Below are 21,887 nucleotides of genomic sequence, written 5' to 3' on the forward strand. Positions count from 1 at the left end.
CTGCAAGACTGTTTCACAGCCAGCTGTTCTCTGTCTTACCCTCTTTATTTCATTCAGGGGGAAAGTAATTGCCCAAGCCTGCAGGAGATGGAAGACTTGTGTAAACTGCATTGTCTCGGAGTGGTTTTTCTACTCCACTTACCACTTTCCCAAAGAGCTTGTATTAGGTTCATCACTTCCCGTTGGATTAAGAACATTCAGGTCTTCCTACAAATGGTAAATATGTTCTTTATTAGTTTATTTATTTATTTTTTGTTTCAACTGTTTGATGTAGAAATACCACAATCACCACAAAAGTAGATTTATGTGCGAATAAGGTCAGCCCTTTGGGGGCTTTACAAGTTCAATGGCCTCAATCAATCACTTTATAATTACAACAGCTCTCCGTGGTAGTAATAATAAACAGCATACTGTACGTTCGGCCTAAAGAAAAAGCCTCTCTATTTCCTTTCTTCCAGTCTCTGTCAAGATGAGGTTTTTGTGTCATCAACTATATAGGATTGGTAACTATTGTGTTCGACTCATGAGAGGAAGTTCATAAATCAGAGTAATAATATATAATTTTTGCCTGTTGTAGAGGATAATTGCAGAAAATGTGTAAACTTTAGGAAAATAGAAAGCCAAACAACAGAAGAATTTATCTGGGGGCCCACCACTTAAAGGAATTTTGGTTCATTTTCTTTAAATGCCTAGGTTTGACTGTCATTATTTGTTATTGTTTCTAACATTGGAAATCTAGATATGTTTTTTCACACATTTTTCTATTTTCTTTCACATTCTTGCCTAGCATCGTTTTTAATGGCTATTAGTTATTTTTTAATGGATGTATTATGGTTTACTTACCCATTTCTCTGTTACAGGATGTTAAGAGATTGTGAATTGTATTATAAGTGTTGATATGCCCCAGGTTATAGATATAAACTTTTTCCTTTAATCTGAATATATTGACTTAGACTGAAGTCCAGCAATGAGATTAGTGGATCCATTGACATGGGATTTTTTTAAAAGATTTTATTTATTTATCTTTAGAGAGGAAAGGAAGGTGAGAAGGAGAGAAATATCAATGTATGGTTGCTTGCCTCTTGTGAGTGCCCTGCTGGGAACTGGCCTGCAACCCAGGCATGTGCCCTGACTGGGAATTGAACCGTGATCATGTGGTTCGCAGGTTCACAGTCAATCCACTGAGCTACACCAGCCAGGGCCGACGTGGGATTTTTTTAAAAAAGGATTTTGGTACTATATTTAAATGTTAGAGGTAGCTAGCTGTTTTAGAACCAGTTAGTTGGGAAGCCAGTCCACAAATATTTATCTAATGCACATGAGTTGTGTGAAGCACTGGGCATACAGTGACAAAATTGAGCACTACTCATCCCACCCTACCACCTTCATAGACCCACATTTTTGCAGCAGAGGCAGATATTGAATTTTTTTAATTACTGTGAAGAAGGAACTACTCATTCTGAAAAGTATGGCTTCTCTTAAGAAATGAAGAGAAGTAACCCAAATCTTGAAGGATGAGTAGGAGTTGGCAAGTTGAGGAGTGGATGAAAACTGGATTCTAGAAAATAAAACAGCATGAGTGGTCATCCTGAGGATGGCATGACCAAGAAAGTGAGATACATCAAGTGTAACAGGACTAGAATGAATATGGGAAAGTGATAAAGCTGAAGAGATGAGTAAGAAACAAATCATGTAGAATTCTATAGGTCCTGTTAAGCAAATGGAGATAAAACTTGACCATAAACAGAATGAGAACCAATTGATTGGTTAGTATCATTCAAGCAGGTGAGTGGTACTTTCATTTAAAATTTTTTCTCTGCGCCCTGGCTGGTGTAGCTCATTGGATTGAGCGCAGGCCTGCAAACTACATGATCGCGGTTCGATTCCCAGTCAGGGCACATGCCTGGGTTGCAGGCCATTTCCCAGCGGGGGACGCAGGAAAGGCAGCCATGCATTGATATTTCTCTCCTTCCCTTCCCCTCTAAAGATAAAAAAATAAAAAAATAAAATAAAATAAAATTTTTTCTCTGGCTTGCAATGTAAAGATTGCATTGTAGGGCACAATAGTGGATCTGGGGAAGTCAGTTAGATGACTATTACCTTAGTTCACATTACTGTTGATAATGTTAGAGATGAAGGGAGTAGTAAATAAGGATGAGTAGCAGTGGGTAACTACAGAATTAAGGTGTAGTGTTGACAGGTTTTGTGACTGAGTGTGGGACATGTGGGAAAGGGAGAAGTCAGGTGACTCTCAATCTCTAGCTTGAGCATTTGGCGGGTGATGCCATTGTACAAAGGACACTTGCAGAGGAAGATCATGAGTTCAGTTTTAGAAATACAGAATTGGAGGTGCCAATGAAATATCCAAATGGAGAGATCAGTTGAGATTAATTGATGTCATGCTGTAGATGATGTCATTTTGGGAGAGAGAGATGAAGGGAGGGCTTAGGACAGAGACCTGAGATATACCAATATTAAATAGGGAAAGGTTGAAACAATGACATAAGGCACTGAGAAGGAGCTGCTTAGATGAATACAAAGGAAAGCCATGAGAATGGGTTGTTCTGAAGGTCAGTGGAACTGGGTCTTTTAAAGGTGGGTGTGGATAACCATATTAAATGCTATAGAGAACTACAGGAGATTGGGGGCTAAAAATGATACATTGGGTTTAATAGCATAAGGCTCACTGTTGATCATAATTAACAGGTTATATGAATGGAGTGGTGGGAAGCACAATGTATGTTAAAGTGAATTCAGTAGTGAGTGGAAAGGATAAAATACAAGTGAAGAGTAGTTTTTATGTAAGAAGTTGAGAATAAGTAAAGTGACATAAGACAAAGCTGAAGGGGAAAGTGGGTCAATTAGAGTGCCTTTAAAATAGCAGCCCTGGCTGATGTAACTCAGTGGATTGAGCGCAGGCCTGTGAACCAAAGCATCACCAGTTTGATTCCCAGTCAGGGCACATGCCTGAGTTGCAGGCCATGTCCCCAGTAGGGGGTGCGTGAGAAGCAACCACACATTGATGTTTCACTCCCCCCTTTCTCCCTCCCTTCCCCTCTCTCTACAAATAAATAAATAGAATCTTTTTAAAAAATAAAATTAAATAGCAATAATTGAGCATGCTTAAATGCTGATTATAAACGTTAAGAGAGGATAAATGAAAGTACAGGTAAATTAAGGCGAGCAGGGATGGGATCTAGAGGATTTCCTTAGATGCAGGTGGATTTCCTTCTGTAATTAGGATCACATGGATTAGAGGAAATGAAAGGAATAGTTACCATTTACTCTGCACCTGCTTCGTGTGGCCCTAGCTATCTTGTTCAGGCAAAACATTCCTCTCATGTTTTCATTTTACAAGTGAAAAACTTGGGCTCAGAGAGGTTAAATGGACAATCAGCACAGCTAATAAATGACTAAGCTGAGATCTACCTTCACCTCCGTTCAGCTTCCAAATCTCCATCTCACCGTTCTTTGCTCTCTTGATATGGGAAGCAGTTGATTGTTCCATGGCCAAGCGCCCCTCTGCTCTTTCCCATTCTCTGTGCTTCATTTTGGTAATATCTTATAGCTGGATGAGTTCAGACAGCCTCTGAAGTTTTCACAATATGAGGCCTACTCTGTGGTCTCAGGAGAAACACCTAAGCAAACTGAAGGGAGAGCTTCATGTTTACTCGAATCTTGACACTCAGAGACCACCCAGAGGCATTTTTGTATGAAGTGAATAAAATGAGGGACAATACTGTACTGTTTTCACATATTGCTGTTTACTCAGTGGTATTATGGGAGAGGATTAGTAGAGTGGGACTTGGTGGGGGCGGTGCTTACATAGCAGTGGTCCCCTGACCATCGGTAGGAACCTTATTTGGGACTTGTTAGAATTGCAAAGTACTAGGCTTGACCCCAGATGGCTTAAATCAGTCTTTGGGGATGGTGCCTAGCAACCTGTGTTTTATGTAACAACCTTTCTAGATGAGCTTTACGCTGAAGTTTGAGAACCATTGCTCAATGGTTCCATGGAAATCTCTTTAGTGTTTTACAGTTATGCACTGCATAATGATGGAGATGGTTCTGAGAAGTGCATTATTAGGTGATTTCCTTGTTTTACTAACATCATAGAGTGCACTTAACAAACATAGATGATGTAGCCTGTTACTGTGGTTGTGCGTGTTGTAGTTTGAATGGCCAGCAAGTGGAGTAGGTTTGTCTACACCAGCATCACCACGAACACAGGTAGACCCTGACAGTTGGCTTTTTCTTTCTGTAATGTAAGTATCTGAGTTAGGCTTTGATCGCCTATGCACCCATTTCAAAGAGGTATCCACTTCAAGAGAGCTATCTTCAATAAACACTTTGCCTGCCACAGAACAACACAAAAAGCCAGGATTCCTTCCCCCTACTCCCACCCCATACTTCTTTGATTTACAGATTTTGGTTGATTTTTATAACTGACCATTTGTGCTACCTGTTTTTTTCTTTTCCTGTGCTTTAAATTCTTGCTTTTATATGTTAAATTCACCTATAATGAGTGAGCCCACCAAACCCTAGGCCTCCATGTTTAGCCCCAATGATAGCCAAGCTCCTGGCCAATGGAGCTGGCCTAGGCTCAGTCTCTATACCCAGGACCTGTGTTTCCCCACCCTCCATCCCTCTTTGTGTACTCAAGGGCCCGTGAGACATAAACTCTGTTTTTTTCCCTTCAAAGTTTCCTAATTGTTGTCACCCAATGGTGTCTCACAATCATACTGTAACACAAACCACAAGGGTCAGGCTAGTTGCAACATATTTTGAAAGGAAGATGTCTGTGGGGGCTTACTGGCCCACGCGAATGCCCCAGGTATTTCTAGCCAATCGTATTACTGTCGGTTGACCGAGATGTGCACAAAACAGTAATGCCCTTTGCTATCACATTACAACATTATAGCTTTAGGGCAGTTTACCACATATAGCTTACCACATATAGTCACTAGATGATAGGAATTTTTTCATTTCCTTATGATCCCTGGGACCATGGCGGGTTTCATGTGGGATCTGTTACTGATGTTATTGGGCCCTTGACTATATTTGTAGATAAAACTACACTCAGGTAGGAGGTTCCTCGTCCTTTGATATTTATGACTTCATCATGAACCTTGGGCAGTTTCCCTAACTCATTTAGTTAGAGCTGGCCATTTAATATAGTAGCCAATAACCACAGTTGTGTACTTGGCACTTGGAATGGGGGTAGTCTGGATTGGAATGTGCTGTATGTTTAAAAGAAACCAGGTTTCAAAAACTCAGTATGAAAAACATGTAACAGGTAAACTATTCTGTTGATATTTTTATACTGGTTATACATTGAAATAGAACTATTTTGGATATGTTAGGGGAAATTAAAATTAATATCAGCTTTTTTTACTATGATTTCAGAAAACTTAAAACAACATATGCAGAGGGCCCATGTTACATTTTAATTGGGTAATGCTGGGTTGAAGTTCCACATTAATATGGATCAATAAGTTGTTCACATTTGGGAAGTGTTTGTGTTTTATCATTAAGGGAGTGAGGAATAGAGAAGCCTCAGTTCTCCCCCCCCCACTTTGAACTTAACTCCCCAACACTGTCACTGACTGAGAGGCTGACTAGGCTTCCATGTGCTGAGGATGCTTCCTCCTGGGGACGCTACTTCCTCCTGGGGACACTACTCTGAGCTAAGTGGGGTCAGTGAAGAACTTCTCCCTGTGTTAGGTGGCAGCGTGGCCTCGTATCAAAAACCTGGTAGGTGCACCGTCAGCATAGACAGATGAGAATCTTTGAGTTCGAGGGATTCGGCATTTTCTAGATCCCTGAACAATCAACTACTCTTTATTTTTATGCTTTTTTTGACCTGAAAGTAAAAATTTAAAACATTAAATTCTAAGTAAAGAACAGAGGCACATTTGACACCGTGGGACTGTATCTGTGGATGACAGTGTAAGAAAAAATAGTATTAAGACTCAAATATGGATTTCTCTACTTTAGAATAAAGCACTACACTGGATTTATTTTGGGGGGTCAGTTTCATTGTATGTTTTAATTTTTTGAGATATATTCATAAACACTCAGAGTGAAAGGACTTACATTAGGAACTGGAAAGAACCCGAGCAGTTTACATGGTAGTTGGATTATAGAAATTTTTGAAGTTGTATTATAGCTTATTGCTAATATAGAAATTGTCAATAACTTGGTTTTATTTCCAATTTTCAGAAAAAGTGGTGTGAACATTTTCTCCTAAGTAATATAGACACTTTTGAATTTTGGAATCTGAATTTAATTCACCTTTGCGACTTAAGTGATGAGCTTTTGTTGAAGAATATTGCTTTTTACTATGAAAATGAAAATGTTCAAGGTACTGCCTTAGTGTAATACTTAGTGTATTACAGTAATAACACTTTCATCCAGAAACAAACAGTATAAAAAATTTAAAACTTCAAAATCATTTTCCTGTATTTCCAATATATTAATATAGCATAGCAATTATTCTCTTTTCATTTGTCGTTTACGCAGGAGAATGTTTTATTTATTGCAGTTGGAGTATTATATTTTAAAACTTCTCTTAACTTAATACTATTCCACAAGTATTTTTGAAAAAATATTGGTAATTTAACAGTTGAATTTTTAATTTAATTATATGCCTAACGTTTTTCCATAATATTTACTCTGATTAATGTAATCATCCTACTACTATTAGATAGGGAATTTTTTTTAAGTTAAAGCTCATTTATTCATTTGTCACATGTGATTTGTTTTTCTTTCTTTGAGTTCTTTTCTTAGAACAACTTTTTTGTTGTTTCTTAAAGTAAAAAAAAAATAAAACTCACTTTAAGAGAACTACAACCAATTGAACATTATTTAATCTTAGACCCCTAGATTTGGTTCTTTCATTTTGCAAGCATTGAAATGAATTGGCTGCATATAAGCTTAATAGTCCTCTATAAATTTTCTCATTTTGAAACAATCATAGTTTTGATTCAGTTTTATTGGCTGTAAAGTTTTGTGTAGCATCACATTTTTATTACATTAAATGATAATTAGGTACTTGCCATCTGTTATTGTTAGTTAAGATAGTTATCATTTTAATACTTAATTATACAATAAGGAAATGACAAATTTTAGATGTGCAATCTCAGAGTCAGTGCTAGGTACCATTTTCATTTAGATGGAGTGTGGAACTCACTGAAAATTTTACTGTTTTGCAAGTATGTCAGAGCTCTATGAATTTAGTGAAAATGTGTGTTTCTGTGCATATATGTTTCTTTATCTGTGTGAATGACTTTTAATATTTAGCCTTTGTAACTATTACTTAGGCCTACAGATGAGTTTGGGGGATACCATTATGAAGGATTATGAACATCTCTGGAATGCTGTATCAAAGTTGGTGAGGAAGTTTGATGTTGGACAGCCATTTCCTCTGAGAACAACAAAACTTAACTTTCTTAAAAAGAGCCCATTACCAATCAAAGGTAATAAACCTCTAAATTAATCTGAAATACAAACATCATTTCTCTGAAAATGTTTTGGAAGTACCTGTAACTAAAGTATCAATGCAAGTATCAATGATTTTCTGGCACTATGCAATTTAACAATAAATTACATTTGTTTTCATATCATCTGGGTAATATGCTATGACTATAGTTTTGAAACGTTCTATGTTTTTCTCCTAAGTAATGTTGTTGTTTTTTTAAAGTCAGATATATGTGACTTTCATTTTCAAAAGTTTGGCAGTATAATAGTTTAAGTGATAATCTGTGGGAAATGAATGGTTGGATAAGGGATACTAAACATCTTTTTATGTAATTATATCTAAGCTCAAAACAACAGAAGGAAAACCCCAGGGGCCAAAACTAAAGAGCCTGCTCTGTGTGTAATACCAAGTAAATCACTCAGAGTTTCTGGTTATTGATCCACCCTCCCAAGAACTTGGGGCTCCAGACTTTTTAGCAGGGAGTTGCCAAGGCAACTCTAAGCCGGAAATGAACTTTGAGTGGCCAAAGGAATCTGGCAAATTCTCTGTAAAGAAACACAACTCGAACCCTGGTTTTATAGGATTTTCTGCCAAATATTAGGGCAAATGCAAATTTATAAAACAACAAAGGAAATAAGCCCTATGAGGAACAATAAGCTAAAGAACTAGAACTCTTAAGTATTTCAGATTTTATAATTATCAAATACATAATATACTATATATGTGTTTAAAAATAAAGAAGTCGCCCTGGCTGGTGTGGCTCAGTGGATTGAGTGCTGGCCTGTGAACCAAAGGGTTGCTGGTTCAATTCCCAATCAGGGCACATGACTGGGTTGTAGGCCAGGTCCCCAGTAGGGGGTGCATGAGATGCAACCATACATTGATGTTTCTCTCCCTCTTGTTCTCCCTCAATTCCCCCCATCTAAAAAAATAAATAGATAAAATTTTTTAAAAAATAAAGAAGTAAAATATGAGATTTGAAACATGAGAAAATAATGAAATATTATAAAACACCATTTTTGAAAATTTAAAATAACAGAATTTGTAGACATGACTGTATTGTCAATGGAAAAAGTGTTTCTATATGATGAGTTTCAGGAAAAGAAAATGATCCCTGGAGGAATATGACAAAAAAGCTAATAGGAATTTTGGGTGTATTGATGTAAGGATATTTCTCATGATATGGAGAAAGAATATATGATACATACATTCTCCTTCCTTCTGTCAGGATGAGTTCCACCAGACAGAAACTTAAGTGCAAGTAGTTCATTGATCCCAGAAAGGTCAAATAAGGTAGTGGTAAGAATAGATAAGGGACAGAAGAAAATGAAAGCAGGACATTTTAATGAGTAGGTTTCCACTATTGGCAACTACAGGTACATTTTACTGGGAATCTCAACCTGTTGCTTAGGGTTATCCTTTGGGCATTAAATTCTGAACACTGCTCCACATAGGCTGCAAGATAAAAAGTGCTCAGGCAGAGAGTTGGAGAGCTTGTAAGAGAAAGGTATAGAGCAGAGATAGAAACAGCGAACACCAAGTGGGTAATAGGTAGAGAGTGATGTCAGTTTGCTTAGAATTATGAACCAGATACTAAATAAAGCTTTTATTAGCCCACTATCATGTATATGATATATATATGACATGCATGCTATCTACCTGCCTACCAACTTAAACGATATTTATTTTTATACTCTAGTATATGTCAAAATGTTTTAATGTGGGGAATAGTTTTATGGGAAGGGCTGGATTTGATAAATACAAATAAGGTCAATGAAACATGTTTTTACATGTAAAGTTTTAAAAAATAATGTGTAGGAGCCCTGTATGAAAGTTTCACATTTGACCTTGTTTTAAAATTTTATTCATTTACAGATACCTCCAAGGAAAAGATACCCAGTTTGGGTTTTATTCCAGTGTCATCTGAGGTGATTGATAAGTTTGCTGGAGACATTTTGAAAGATTTGCCTTTCCTAAAGAGGTATAAGGCCAGAAGCAGCTCTATTCAAACTTGTGTGGAATGGAGAATTAATCATTAATGATTCTTTGAAATGTAACAGATCAGAGTCTATTAGATCTAATACATGTCTGTAACACATAATGAGTTTAGTGTCAAATTTATCAATGTCCTTTGGTCAATACTAGGTGTAAATCAACATGGTTCTAATCTCAGAGTAAAATCACCCCAGCTGCATGTTTTTAATGAATGAATGAATGAATCGATATTTATGGTTGTTGATGGGACTGTTAAAAATATGGAGTGGCCCTGGCTGGTGTAACTCAGTGGATTGAGCGCAGGCCTGCGAACCACACGATCGTGGTTCGATTCCCAGTCAGGGCACATGCCTGGGTTGCAGGCCGGTTCCCAGCAAGGGACTCACCAGAAGCAACCATGCATTGATGTTTCTCTCCTCTCCTTCCTTTCCTCTCTAAAGATAAGTAAATAAAATCTTTAAAAAAAAATATGGAGTGGATTCTGGCTTACGAATCCCCTAATAAACTATTCTTGGGATTCAACCATTTATATCACATCACAGAAAGAGGAAAGGGGGCTATGATTTTTTAAAAATATTACCACAAAGTGTAATCTGTGTTACATTACATTTGACAGCATGTACTTTAAAATATGGATATGTTTCCTTTTCTCTCCCAGGGATGATCCCTGTGTAACCGCACTGGCTAAACACAAGGAATTTGATGAACTCGTGCACTGGCATTCGCACAGGCCCCTCAGCGATGATTACGACCGAACGAAGTGCCAATTTGACGGTGAGCTCTGTGACTCTGGTGAAATAAATTAAAATCAGTTTCACTCTCTGCCTTCCATCTCTAAATGAAATATTAGCATATCGTGGGCTACAAATTCTATTTCTTGAGTAAGACTAGTCCAGAAGGTATTTAGACGAATGTCAGTAAAGGTGGTGATGAAAAGTCCCATCTTGTTCCCTGACAGTCTTAGGAGGAAGTACCCAGACATTTGTGCCCGTAAAAGTTAGAAGCTGTCTTAAGCATTTGTCCCCATAAAAGTTAGAAGCTGTCTTAAGCAAACACAGTTTACAGTTGGAGAAATCTGTGTATTCCTTGAGTTCAAAAAAATATTGAGGTCATAGTCTTATATAAGCGATTACAGCTGCTTTCACACCACCCGGGTTACTGCACATAACCAGTGCCAGCATTTTCTCTGCCTACATGCTCAGGGTGGTGGGAACTGCAAAAGGAGACCCATGGAGCTGCTCACAATAGAGCAACAGAGGTTGAATTAGGGATCTGGTATCCTTGGCTCATTCCTTGTTTTCATCTCACCTTTGTCTACCCTTGTGTTCAGTCCTACCCTCTTCCAAGTTGGCAAAACTTACTTTCAGAAAAATCTAAGAATGTGCATAGTAAGCCTACTTGTATGACATACTTATCAGGCTGCTTATATAAACAGCTACCAAGATTTTGTAAGATATGAGGGGATATTTTTAGATTAATCATTAACATTCTTCAAAGTGGTTTGATTTGATAAATGTAAATAGACATAGAAACATTAACTCAGTTATTCCCTTTAAGTGAGTATTATAGTTTTCCTTGGGTAAAAGAATAAGTCACATCTTGATTGTTAATATTTCCTGTTATTGGATTTTGCCATAGTATAATTTTTCTCAACTACCAGGTTGTTGATTCTTTGGCTGTAGTCTGGAGTAATGATTTTTCTATCAAGTAATGCAAGAAGCCAGAATTTCCCAAATGGATACCTTCTTGACTTTGCCTCTACCTTCCTTTTCCTAACTTTTTTCACAGGGCACATGACAGAGGTAATACCCAGAATTTGTAATTCTTCATAGCATCCTGATACTTGTTTTAAGAGATAAACAGTGAAAGACTGTTTTGTCACTTACATCCTTTAAATAAAGTAAGGAATTATTCTATAAACAAGACAGTCTGAGTTAAATACTCCCTCTTTAACAAAGGTGAACAATAAATCACTGTTTCATAGAAAGTAGAGCACATGTTTGGGTGAGATGATGTGAATAATCAGTAGAATACTATTGAAAAATATAGTTGTGCTACATTTAAGTCTTTTCTTTTTCAGAAAAATCCAGAGATCCTTATGTTCTTAGAACTGTGCAAAAGTATCATGTTTTTCAACGATTTTATGGAAGTTCATTAGAATCGATCAATTCCAGAATCATTGTCACTCAAAATATCAAGCCGAAGAAGAATTTCAGTGTACCCAAGAGCAAAAAGGCAAATGTAAGTTCTCTGAATTCTATCAGAATGTTTAAATAGTTCTTTTCTGTCTCTTCTTAAGCTGAGTTTTATTAAGTCTGTGGTAGTTTCTTTTATATATATATACGCACACACATACACATATATTTCTCACATATATATCTCCTATTTTATTCACTTGCTAAAATACTCTAAACTGCACATCTATGCATATTAAATGCACATAAAGTGAGACATTAAGTGACTAAGGGCTTGGTTTTAGAAATGTGGAAGTAACAGGAAATCTATAGCTCTTTGGGAGTTCTGGTTCAAGATGGCAACATATGAGAGATTCCTGAACTCATCTCCTCCCATGGACACAGTGAATTTACAGTTGTTTTAATTATTCCCTTTAAAATTTCCTTGGAAGGAAATCCAGAAACTAGCTGAGTGACGCCTACACACTGGGTGGATGAGAAAAACACCCAACCAAACAGAAAGAGACTGAGACATACTCTTGCAGTAAACCTCACCTCTGACACAGTGACATACAGGATGGAGAAAAGTAGGTTTAAAGTTGTTCGTATGGCAAATAATATAATAATTAATAAATAATAATACAAGAATAAACTCTGTGTTTCACAGACTCACAACTATAAACCTACTTTTGTCTCACACTATAAAATTAGCAAGGAACTCACAATTCTCATCTCTCTCTCAGGAGGGAAGGGTTTGGACCCAACATCTAGTAAGTACCCCAACTTCTAATGGGCCCCCCAAACATCTACTCTGAATGCCAATGGGGCTTGCTCCCACAAGACCCACCAGACAATGGCAAACAAAGACATGGTTCTTAACAAGCTTGCACTGTAGTGGCCTAGCTACCTCCAGGGCTCAGCCAGAGGCTGCAGACTAAAATAGCTATTTCCCATTCTTTCCCTCAAAGAGGCTAATTTTCATACTTTAAAAGCTGCTGCCAGCCCTGGTTGGTGTAGCTCAGTGGATTGAGCATGGGCCTGGGAACCAGAGTATCGCAGCTCAATTCCCAGTCAGGGCACATGCCTGGGTTGCAGGCCAGTTCCCAGCAGGGGACACACGAGAGGCAACCATACCTTGATGTTTCTCTCCCTCTCTCCTTCCCTTCCCCTCTAAATATAAATAAATAAAATCTTTAAAAAAGCGCTGCTGCCTTAGGGTCAGTCTTCTCATCTCTATATTCTCCCTCTGGCCTGCTCCAGGTGGACAATGTAATAATGTAAATAAACGTAAGGTGTTTTGCATAACCCAAATGGTAACCACAAAGCTAAAACCTATAACCCATAGACAAAAGGTAAAAAGAAAAAATCTAAGTATACCACTATAGAAAATTATTAAATCACAAAGGAAGAGACAAAGAGAAGGGACAAAGGAATTACAGAATAAGCCAGAAAAATATGTAAAATAGGGTGATTATAAGTCAGTACCTGTCAATAATAATTTTATAGGCAGATGGACTAAATTATCCATTCATTTATATGAATGGATATAAATGCTGCCTCAATTATATGCTGCCTACAAGAGACTCACTTTTGCTTTAAGGACACACAGACTGAAAGTAAGGGAGGGAAAAAGATATCCCAAGCAAATGGAAACCTAAAGAAAGTAGGAGTAGCTATACTTTCTACTATTTCTATTTCTATTTCCTACTAGAGAAAATAGACTATAAGTCAAAGATTTTAATAAAAGAGAAAGAAGGTCATTATATAATAATAAAGGCGAGAAATAAAGGTAAGAACTGAAAGCTTTTTCTTTAAGATCCGGAATAAGACAAGAAGCCCACTCTGCCACTTTTATTCAATAGTCCTGAAAATCCCCACCAGAGCAATGAGGCAAGAAAAAGAAGTAAAAGGCATCCCAACTGAAAAGAAAGCTAAAACTGTCTCTTTTTGCAGATGACACAATGGCATGTGTAAAAAAACCCAAAAACCAAAACCCAAAAAACCTTGAAGACTCCACCAGAGGACTTTTAGAATCAATAAGTAAATTCAGTAAAGTTGCAGGTACAAGTCAGTGTACTGAAATCTGTTCCATTTCCATACATTAATAATGAATTATCAGAAAGAGAAATTAAGAAAACAGTTTTGTTTGCAACTGAGTAAAAAAGAATGAAATACTGAGAAATACATTTAACCAAGAAGGTGAAAGACCCGTACACTGAAAACTGTGTCACTGATGAAAGAAACGAAAGAAGAAACAAAGAAATGGAAAGACATTCCATGCTTATGGATGAAAAGAATTGGTATTGTTAAAATGTCCATACTACCTAAAACAATCTAAAAGAGTCAATGCAATCACTATCAAAATTCCAGTGGCATTTTTCACAGAAATAGAACAAATGATTCTTATATGTAAAATCTAAAAACAAAGTGAAAGTTCTAGAAATAGTGTTTAAGTTGCCAGGAGCTGGGAGTTGGAGGAAATAGGGAGATTGGTGAAAAGTACAAACTTTCAGCTCTAAGAGGAAAATGTCTGAGGAGCTAATGTAAAACATGCTTACTGTAGTTGATAACATTGTATCACATCATTGAAATTTGTTGAGAGAGTAGGTGTTAAATGTTCTCATCAGAAATAAATAAATAAATAAATAAATAACTAAATAAATAAATAAATAAATATGTGAGGTGATGGATGGGTTCATTGACTCAGTGTGGGGAATTCTTCCAAAATTCATAGGTATATTAAATCACCATGATGTACACTTCAAATATTTTTCAATTTTGTCAAGTATGCCTCAATAAAGCTGAAGTTATAAAAAGGAAGTCCAAGAAGAAATGAATAAAACGGCCCCTTCCCCAAGACCAGCTAGATTGTCATTGATTTTCTTTTTTTCACGATGACCTTTTTCATAGCCAATTTTGTTATTAAGAGACCATTCAATTACAGGTTTTTCTGTTCCACTTAGGGCTACCAAGAACCTGCTGCTGTGGTTTCTCCTCCTCTTCCTTCTTCTCCCTCCTTCTTCTCTTCCCCCACTTCCTCCTCCCCTCTTCTTCTTCCTCTTCCTCCTCCTCCTCTTCCTCCTTTATTCCCTCTCTGCCACTTTCTCCTCACCCTCTTCTTTTTCCCCCTACCCTCTTCCACCTCCTCCTTCTCCTTCTTCTTCTTGACATTATAAAATGTCAAGTTTTCAAAAATCCTCATTACATAGTACAGGTTATAAAGAATGAAAAAAGTTCATACTTTTTTTTCTGCATTGTTAGAAATTAAATAATCTCATGTGAATTAAACACCCTTAGCACTATATGAGTGTGGTCTTCTGGCAGAAGTTTAATAAATGTGCATAGTCAAGATAGAAACATTTCTACAGCAAAGAGCCAAGGGTCCTTCTTGTCCTATTGAGACAGAACCATGCTGAGTTAACCCAAGAGTGTACATTTGGAAGGTTAAAACATTAGGAAACCTCAATATTTATTGATTAGAATTAAATACGGGGAAAATGATGGCAACTAAAATGGGCTTCATTGTAGGCAAAGTTTACATATGAATTTCATAACCAGCCAGAACAGTGGAAGGTGTGTCCGAACTCTCCTGTGAATACAATTTTCTAACTTGCCTTTTTACATTCATAAACCAAGGTGGGAAAAGTGGCTCCACGTTGTGTTTTAGGTCTATTAGAAATGCATATCTAGATAGAGCAAATTATTTGTACTTATATTGTTTCTTCTATTCACTCCTTTTCTTTCTTCCCTTTCTCTTTCCTCATTCACTCATCAAACATTATGAACTAAATATTTTGGCTTGGAACCTACAATAATTTTCACACATTACTGTTTCAAGGAAATTATCTAGAGAGGAAATAAGACAAGTAAAATCATGGATCCAGTATGTGTGATGAGAGCTTTGATGGTGCTTTGATGCCCAGGAAGAGGAGGAACACATGATCTAGTCTTAGAGTTAGGAAAGGCTTCCTCTAAGAACTATCTGAAGGACAGGTCAAGGACAGAGAGGTGGCCATGGAGGACTGGAGGAGGAAACCAATTAGAGATGACAGCAGGAACCAATGCACGGTGTTTCTGATTTTGTTATATTTACTCTTTGATTTATAATCGACACCACCCAGAAACCTAAAAAATTATCTCTATGGAGTTTTTTTCTATTCATTAAATTAAACTGTCATAAATTTTCATTTAAAAGAGGCTTTAATTTTCAGAAATGAACAGAAACTAAAATTGTGCCTATTCAGGAATGGGGTGGTGGTCAAAATAATCTATATACACTTAAATACAGTGTCTCACTCATGAAATATCATCTAGGGATGTTTCCATCTTGACTCACGATGTTTCTTTCCTGTTGGGGCAGGAGACAAAGGCTGAAATAATTGCTAGAGAGAACGAGAAGAGGTTGTTAGCCAAGGAAGAACAGAAAGAAGAGGGAAAATGGAATGTTCTGTCATTTTCTATTGAGGAAAAAATGAAAGCGAATTTAAACTATGGAATACAGAACCTGGAAGATTTTTTGAAGTCATGTAAAAGTAACTCAGTGAAATACCGAGTTGAAATGACCGGGTTAACTGCCTGCTTGAAAGCATGGAAAGAACATTGTAGAAGCCAAGGAAAAGGTATATGATATAAACATATAAATATAAATTTATACATATATATATATTTAATCCTTGCCTGAGGATATGTTTATTGATTTTAGAGAGAGGGGAAAAGGGAGAGAGAGAGAGATGGAGACATCAATGTGAGAGAGAAACATGGGTTGGTAGCTTCCCATACTTTCCTCAACTGGAATCCAACCTGCAGCCTTTCGGTGCATGGAACAATGCTCCAACCAACTGAGCCACCGGGCTAGGGATGAATTTTTATTTTAATGAATAAAAAGATACAATGATGTTAGCTGTCACCTATTAACTGGACATTTGTACTAGAAGCCTCAGACACATTATCTGATTTTATTCTTACAAAATTCCACTAAGTATTCTTACCTTTATTTTATCAATGAGCAATGAAATCTCAGGGTGGATCCCAGTAGCAAATATTCAGCACATTCACAGGTAAATTCAAATCAAATCACAATCAAAGAGAGCTTTGAGAAATACTGCTTGCAAGTTTGTGGGAATGGTGAAGGGAACCAACAAAGATGGGGAAGCACCCAGGGAGAATCTGTGGTTCATCCTTGAGATCTGAAGTATAAATATTTTCTTTCTGGGTAAAAGTGGATCGTGTTGGTTAGCATGCTGAATTCTTCTGAAAGTTGCTGTGGTTCTATGTACTCTACAATTGCTACAGGAGATAGTAGAAAAGAAAAGGCAAGAAGAAGATAAGGGAGACTTGTAAATTGATAGCACGTGAAGTGATCAGGTACCTTCCCTCCAAACTGACAATTGTGAATAAACCTAATTGTTGTCAGTCTTGAGCATCTCCACACTTGACTCCATTTAACACATGGTCACTGGGTTCTTTTTTTTCCCACACTGTCATTTTATTAATTTCAAGTTGCTCTAGCAAAGTCATCTTTTCACTGTAGATTTTATTAGAGTGAAAAAGCAAAGACTTGGCCAATATACTTCTCTCGAACCAACATGTTGTATTGGGATTTAAGTTGGGTGTTACTAAGAGAGGTCAGAATGAACAGTGGCTTACCCTCCTGAAGAGTAAGAATTCTTTACTAAATTTCTTTTGTAGCTTTTTATAGCATTTAGTAGATGTTTGATAATATTTATAAATGTAAGTTGATCGGAAGACCGGTGGAATTGAAAGCAGCCTTAAAATGGTAAGTATGGAAAGATTAGCAGTAAGGAGGGGAAAAAAGGTTATATACGACAATAAAGAAATGAAGGGGAATTAGTGAAGTCTGTATCCAGCAGTTGTATAGGCTGATTGAATGGAGAGGCTCTAACCATTATGCCAAATGCTTATCTAGGGTCAAAAGTAGACCTCCTAGTGTTGCTAAGTTTTAACCAGATATTTGAAGTTATCTGAATATTTTTCTTTGAACCTAACAGAGAAGGCATGAAAAGAATAGGTGAAGAAAATATTTGCTGTTCCCCAGAACTTATGCAAACTTGAGCTTTAGTGATCTTATTTCTATTGTGGACTATAAGACTTTTCTTTTTCTCCAGCACTTACATAGCTGCTTTTCAATTATCCATGGAGATGATGAAGTATGTGTAGATGCACTGTAATATTATTTTATTTAGCCCTTTATTATTTTTGGTGGTCTTTATAACAGTTTTGTTGTGTATTCTTTGCTAAGGTGAAGACACAAAAGATTTAAGTATAGCTGTTCAAATGATGAAAAGGATTCACTCCTTGATGGAAAAATACCCAGAACTTTTGCAAGAGGCAGATCAGCATCTCATTGTCAGATGCCTTAAGTATTTAGGATTTGATGATTTGGCAAGTTCTTTATATCCAACTAAGGTAATGTATTCAGAATAGCTTCATCTTAATAGAGTCATTACTATGTATACATAAAGTGTCTTACACATAGAGCCACCTCTTCTAGAATTTTTAAAAACATTTTTTTATTTATTTATAGAGAGAGGGGAAGGGAAGGAGAAAGAGTGGGAGAGAAATATCAATGTGTGGTTGCCTCTCATGTGTCCCCTACTGGGGACCTGGCCTGCAACCCACACATGTGCCCTGACTAGGAATCGAACTAGCGACCCTTTGCTTCACAGGCCTGCGCTCAATCCACTGAGCTACACCAGTCAGGGCTTTTCTAGATTTTTTTAAACTGAAAATATTTACTCTGAATTCATAATCATTATTGGCAATCCAACTAGCCAAATTTGAAGTAATTTAGAATTAGAAAGCTTGCTGAAGGGCTTGTATGGACAAACATTAAATAATCTCTGCAGACCCTTCAAATTAATTCTGTGTTCAATTGTAGCAAAGGATTTAAATACTATATTCTGATTCTTCACTTGCCTTTAAATATATATCAGATTGTAGCTACAAGCACATGGTGGATATTTGAAAATCTTGATGTTTGCTAATTTATTCATAGTAACAATGAATAGGTGGTAAAACACTTAAGTGACTATTACAGAATTTTAAAAGTAAAATAATTTTCTCAAAGTGCTAGTAATAAATATTTTTAATTATTTAAATGATGTTATAATTAAAAATCACTTTCAAAATGGACTTTTTAAATAATATAGGTTGAAGAAGATGACATGAAAGAGAAGAAAAGGAATAAATATTCAGTTGGCATTGGGCCCGTTCGGTTCCAACTACAATATATGGGTCATCATTTGATACGAGATGAGAGAAAAGACCCAGATCCTAGAGTTCAGGACTTTATTCCTGACACATGGCAGGTAATGATTGAGTGAAAGGACCATTTCTGTATTTTATTATTAAACGTGATTTCAGGAGCTTCTCATTATAGTGGCTCTACATATTACATTTGCCATTAACTTCTTAATATCAGTTAAAATTATTTTGTCATGGGGAATATCAGATATGGACTTTTTTTTATTTAAAGGGGAAGTTTTCATTTTGTTCATTTAAAAAAAATTAATATACCATTTCCTTGGAGGTGCTCTGATGAACTCACACGTATCTTTTTGAAGTTCTGTGTCATCCAGTTGTATCATGGGGAAGCCTCCAAGGTTTCCCAGTGTCAAGAGGATTTCATATGTAAATATAAAATGTGCACAGAGGAATTTGGTACCTTAAACTATATAGAGAAGAGATATTTGCATACCTCATTTGTCACCATCACACCTATTCTTCTATAAATAAATATACAATTAATATTTATAGATCTAAAATGTGGAATAAAGTGGTGTGTTTTGGCATAGATTGAACTATATAAAATTGCTGATAAATTGAACATGTTTACCTAAAAAAGGTGCAATTGCCTATGTTCAGTCTAATAGACTGTCCTATTCAGAATCTGACTTCATCTTTTTTGTTTCATTTTGGGGACAATAATATCAGAAATGTTTACTTTCATGTTATATAGCATTTTCTTTCTAGGACAATTTAGTGTTGATGTTTTCTTAAACTTAGCACCAAAATGAAAAGCATTATCTCTAAGGGGTGTGTCCCAAGCATGTTGCCTTGGAGAATCAGAGGAATTCGGAATGAGATGAGAGACTCTTGTTTCGCAGCAATATCGCATTCAGCTCCAAGACCCCGTCCTGCCTGCCACTTTGCCCAGACTGATGACAGGTTTACATCTGTGGCTCTGAGGCACTGTTTCCCCCACACGGAGATTTCACAGTCAGAGCCTAGATAGTTGTACATACTATTCTTTAATTCCCCAAGAAAACTTAATTTCCCATGGTTCCTTCTAAACTAGGATAATCTAACCCTAGTCATAATTGTGGGACTCCAAATTTCTTTTTCTTGTAGTGGATTACATTCATTTATTTTAAATTACTTTAATTTTAATACCCTCTTCATCCATTTTTGTCCCATTCCTCACCCTGACCTCTGGCTGCTTGGCAACAAACACTCTGAGCTTTGGTTTTCGTTTCATTTTTTTCTTTCTTTTAGATCCCACACATAAGAGAGACAATATAGTATTCATCTTTCTCTGACGGACATTTCACTAAGCATGATGATATCAAGGTCCATTCATGAAGCTGCAAATTACAAGATTTCAATTTTTATGGCTTAATATCAATAGCATTGTATTGTATATATACATATACACAATGTATATGTACATAGATGCCACATATTTTATTCATTTAATCACTGATGGGCACTTGAGTTATCTTCATTTCTTGACTTGAAAAATAATGCTGCAATGAACATGGGGACACATGTATCTTTTTGGGTTATTGTTATCTCTTTCTTTGAATAGATACCCAGAAGTGGGATTGCTGTATCATATGATAGTAGTATTTTTAAGTTTAAGGAATTTCCACACAGTTTTTCATTGTGGCTGCACAAATTTACATTCTTTCCAACACCGCAGAAAGTTTTTCTTTTCTCTGCATTCCACCAACACTTGTTATTTGTTGTCTTTTTGATTAATAGTCATTCTAACAGGGATGGAATGGTATCTCATTGTGGTCTTTGATCTGTATTTCTCTGATTATTAGTGATGTTGAACTTATGTTCATGTACCTTTTGGCCATCTGTAAGTCTTCTTTAGAAAAATGGCTGTTGATTATCTGCCTGTTTTGTAGTTGGATTGTTTGCTTTTTTTTTTTTTTTTTTGCTTCCACACAGCTCTCGTATTAGGAGTTCTTTGTTATTTTGGATATCAACCTTTTATTAGATATATAACTTGCAAATATTTTCTCCCACTCAGTAGTTGCTCTTTCATTTTGTTGATGGTTTCCTTTGCTGTGCAAAAACCTTTTAGTTTGATGTGGTCCAACTTGTATCTACTTTTGTTGACTTTGTTTTTGATGACAGATTGAGAAAATCATTGCCAAGTCCTATGTCAGGAAACTTAACACCTATGTTTTCTTCAAGGAATTTTATGGTTTCAGGTCCTAAATTTAAGCCTTTAATTCATTTTCAGTTAATTTTTGTGTGTGGTATAAGACAGTGGTTCATTTTCAGTCTTTTGCTTGTGGCTGTCCAGTTTTCCAAACACCAGTTATTGATGAGACTGTCCTTTCCCCATTGCACGTTCTTGGCTCCTTTTTCGTAGATTAATTGACCGTGTATGCATGGGTTTATTCTTAGCTTTTCATTCTGTTCCACTGATTTGCGTGTCTGTTTTTCTGCCAATGCCATTCTCTTTTGGCTGATACAGCTCTATAATATAGTTTGAAATCAGGAAGCATGATGCCTCCAACTTTGTTCTTTCTCAAGGTTGCTTTGGCTAGTCAGGGTCCTTTGTGGTTGCATACAAATTTTAGGATTGTGTATTTTATTCCTGTGAAAAATGGCACCGGAATTTTGATAAGAATTGCATTGAATGTGTAGATTGTTTTGGGTAATATGGACATGTTAACAATATCAATTCTTCTAATTTATGTGCATAAAGTATCTTTATATTTATTTGTATCTTCTTTCATTAATGTCTTGTAGTTTTAAGTGTATAGATCTTTCACTTCCTTGGTTAAATTTATTTCTCAGTATTTTGTTCTTTTGATACGATTGTAAATGAGCTTATTCTCTTAATTTCTCTGGTAACTTGTTGTTAATATATAAAAATACAACAAGTTTTGTGTGTTGATTTTGTATCCTACAACTTAATTCATTGATTAGTTCTAGCAATTTTTGGTGGAGTCATTATTGCTATCTACTTCTTTTGC

The 21,887-nt window shown here is 36.4% G+C and overlaps 1 protein-coding gene across 3 annotated transcripts in view; it reads left to right on the forward strand.

Moving 5' to 3' along the window:
* The window catches only part of LOC118995337 (probable ATP-dependent RNA helicase DDX60), a 97,171-nt gene that overhangs the window by 21,303 nt on the left and 53,981 nt on the right, over window positions 1-21,887 (forward strand). For all 3 annotated transcript variants that reach the window (XM_037058246.1, XM_037058248.1, XM_037058247.1), the window contains exons 9-17: window positions 58-216; window positions 6,223-6,364; window positions 7,323-7,478; window positions 9,356-9,461; window positions 10,134-10,249; window positions 11,556-11,716; window positions 16,010-16,268; window positions 17,909-18,075; window positions 18,819-18,977. In XM_037058246.1, the coding sequence (XP_036914141.1) occupies window positions 58-216; window positions 6,223-6,364; window positions 7,323-7,478; window positions 9,356-9,461; window positions 10,134-10,249; window positions 11,556-11,716; window positions 16,010-16,268; window positions 17,909-18,075; window positions 18,819-18,977 (1,425 nt within the window). The remainder of the gene's footprint in view (window positions 1-57; window positions 217-6,222; window positions 6,365-7,322; window positions 7,479-9,355; window positions 9,462-10,133; window positions 10,250-11,555; window positions 11,717-16,009; window positions 16,269-17,908; window positions 18,076-18,818; window positions 18,978-21,887) is intronic.

Source organism: Sturnira hondurensis, unplaced genomic scaffold (genome assembly GCF_014824575.4).
Source record: "Sturnira hondurensis isolate 20B ecotype Veracruz unplaced genomic scaffold, ASM1482457v3 Scaffold0010128, whole genome shotgun sequence".
Taxonomy (NCBI): Eukaryota; Metazoa; Chordata; class Mammalia; order Chiroptera; family Phyllostomidae; genus Sturnira; species Sturnira hondurensis.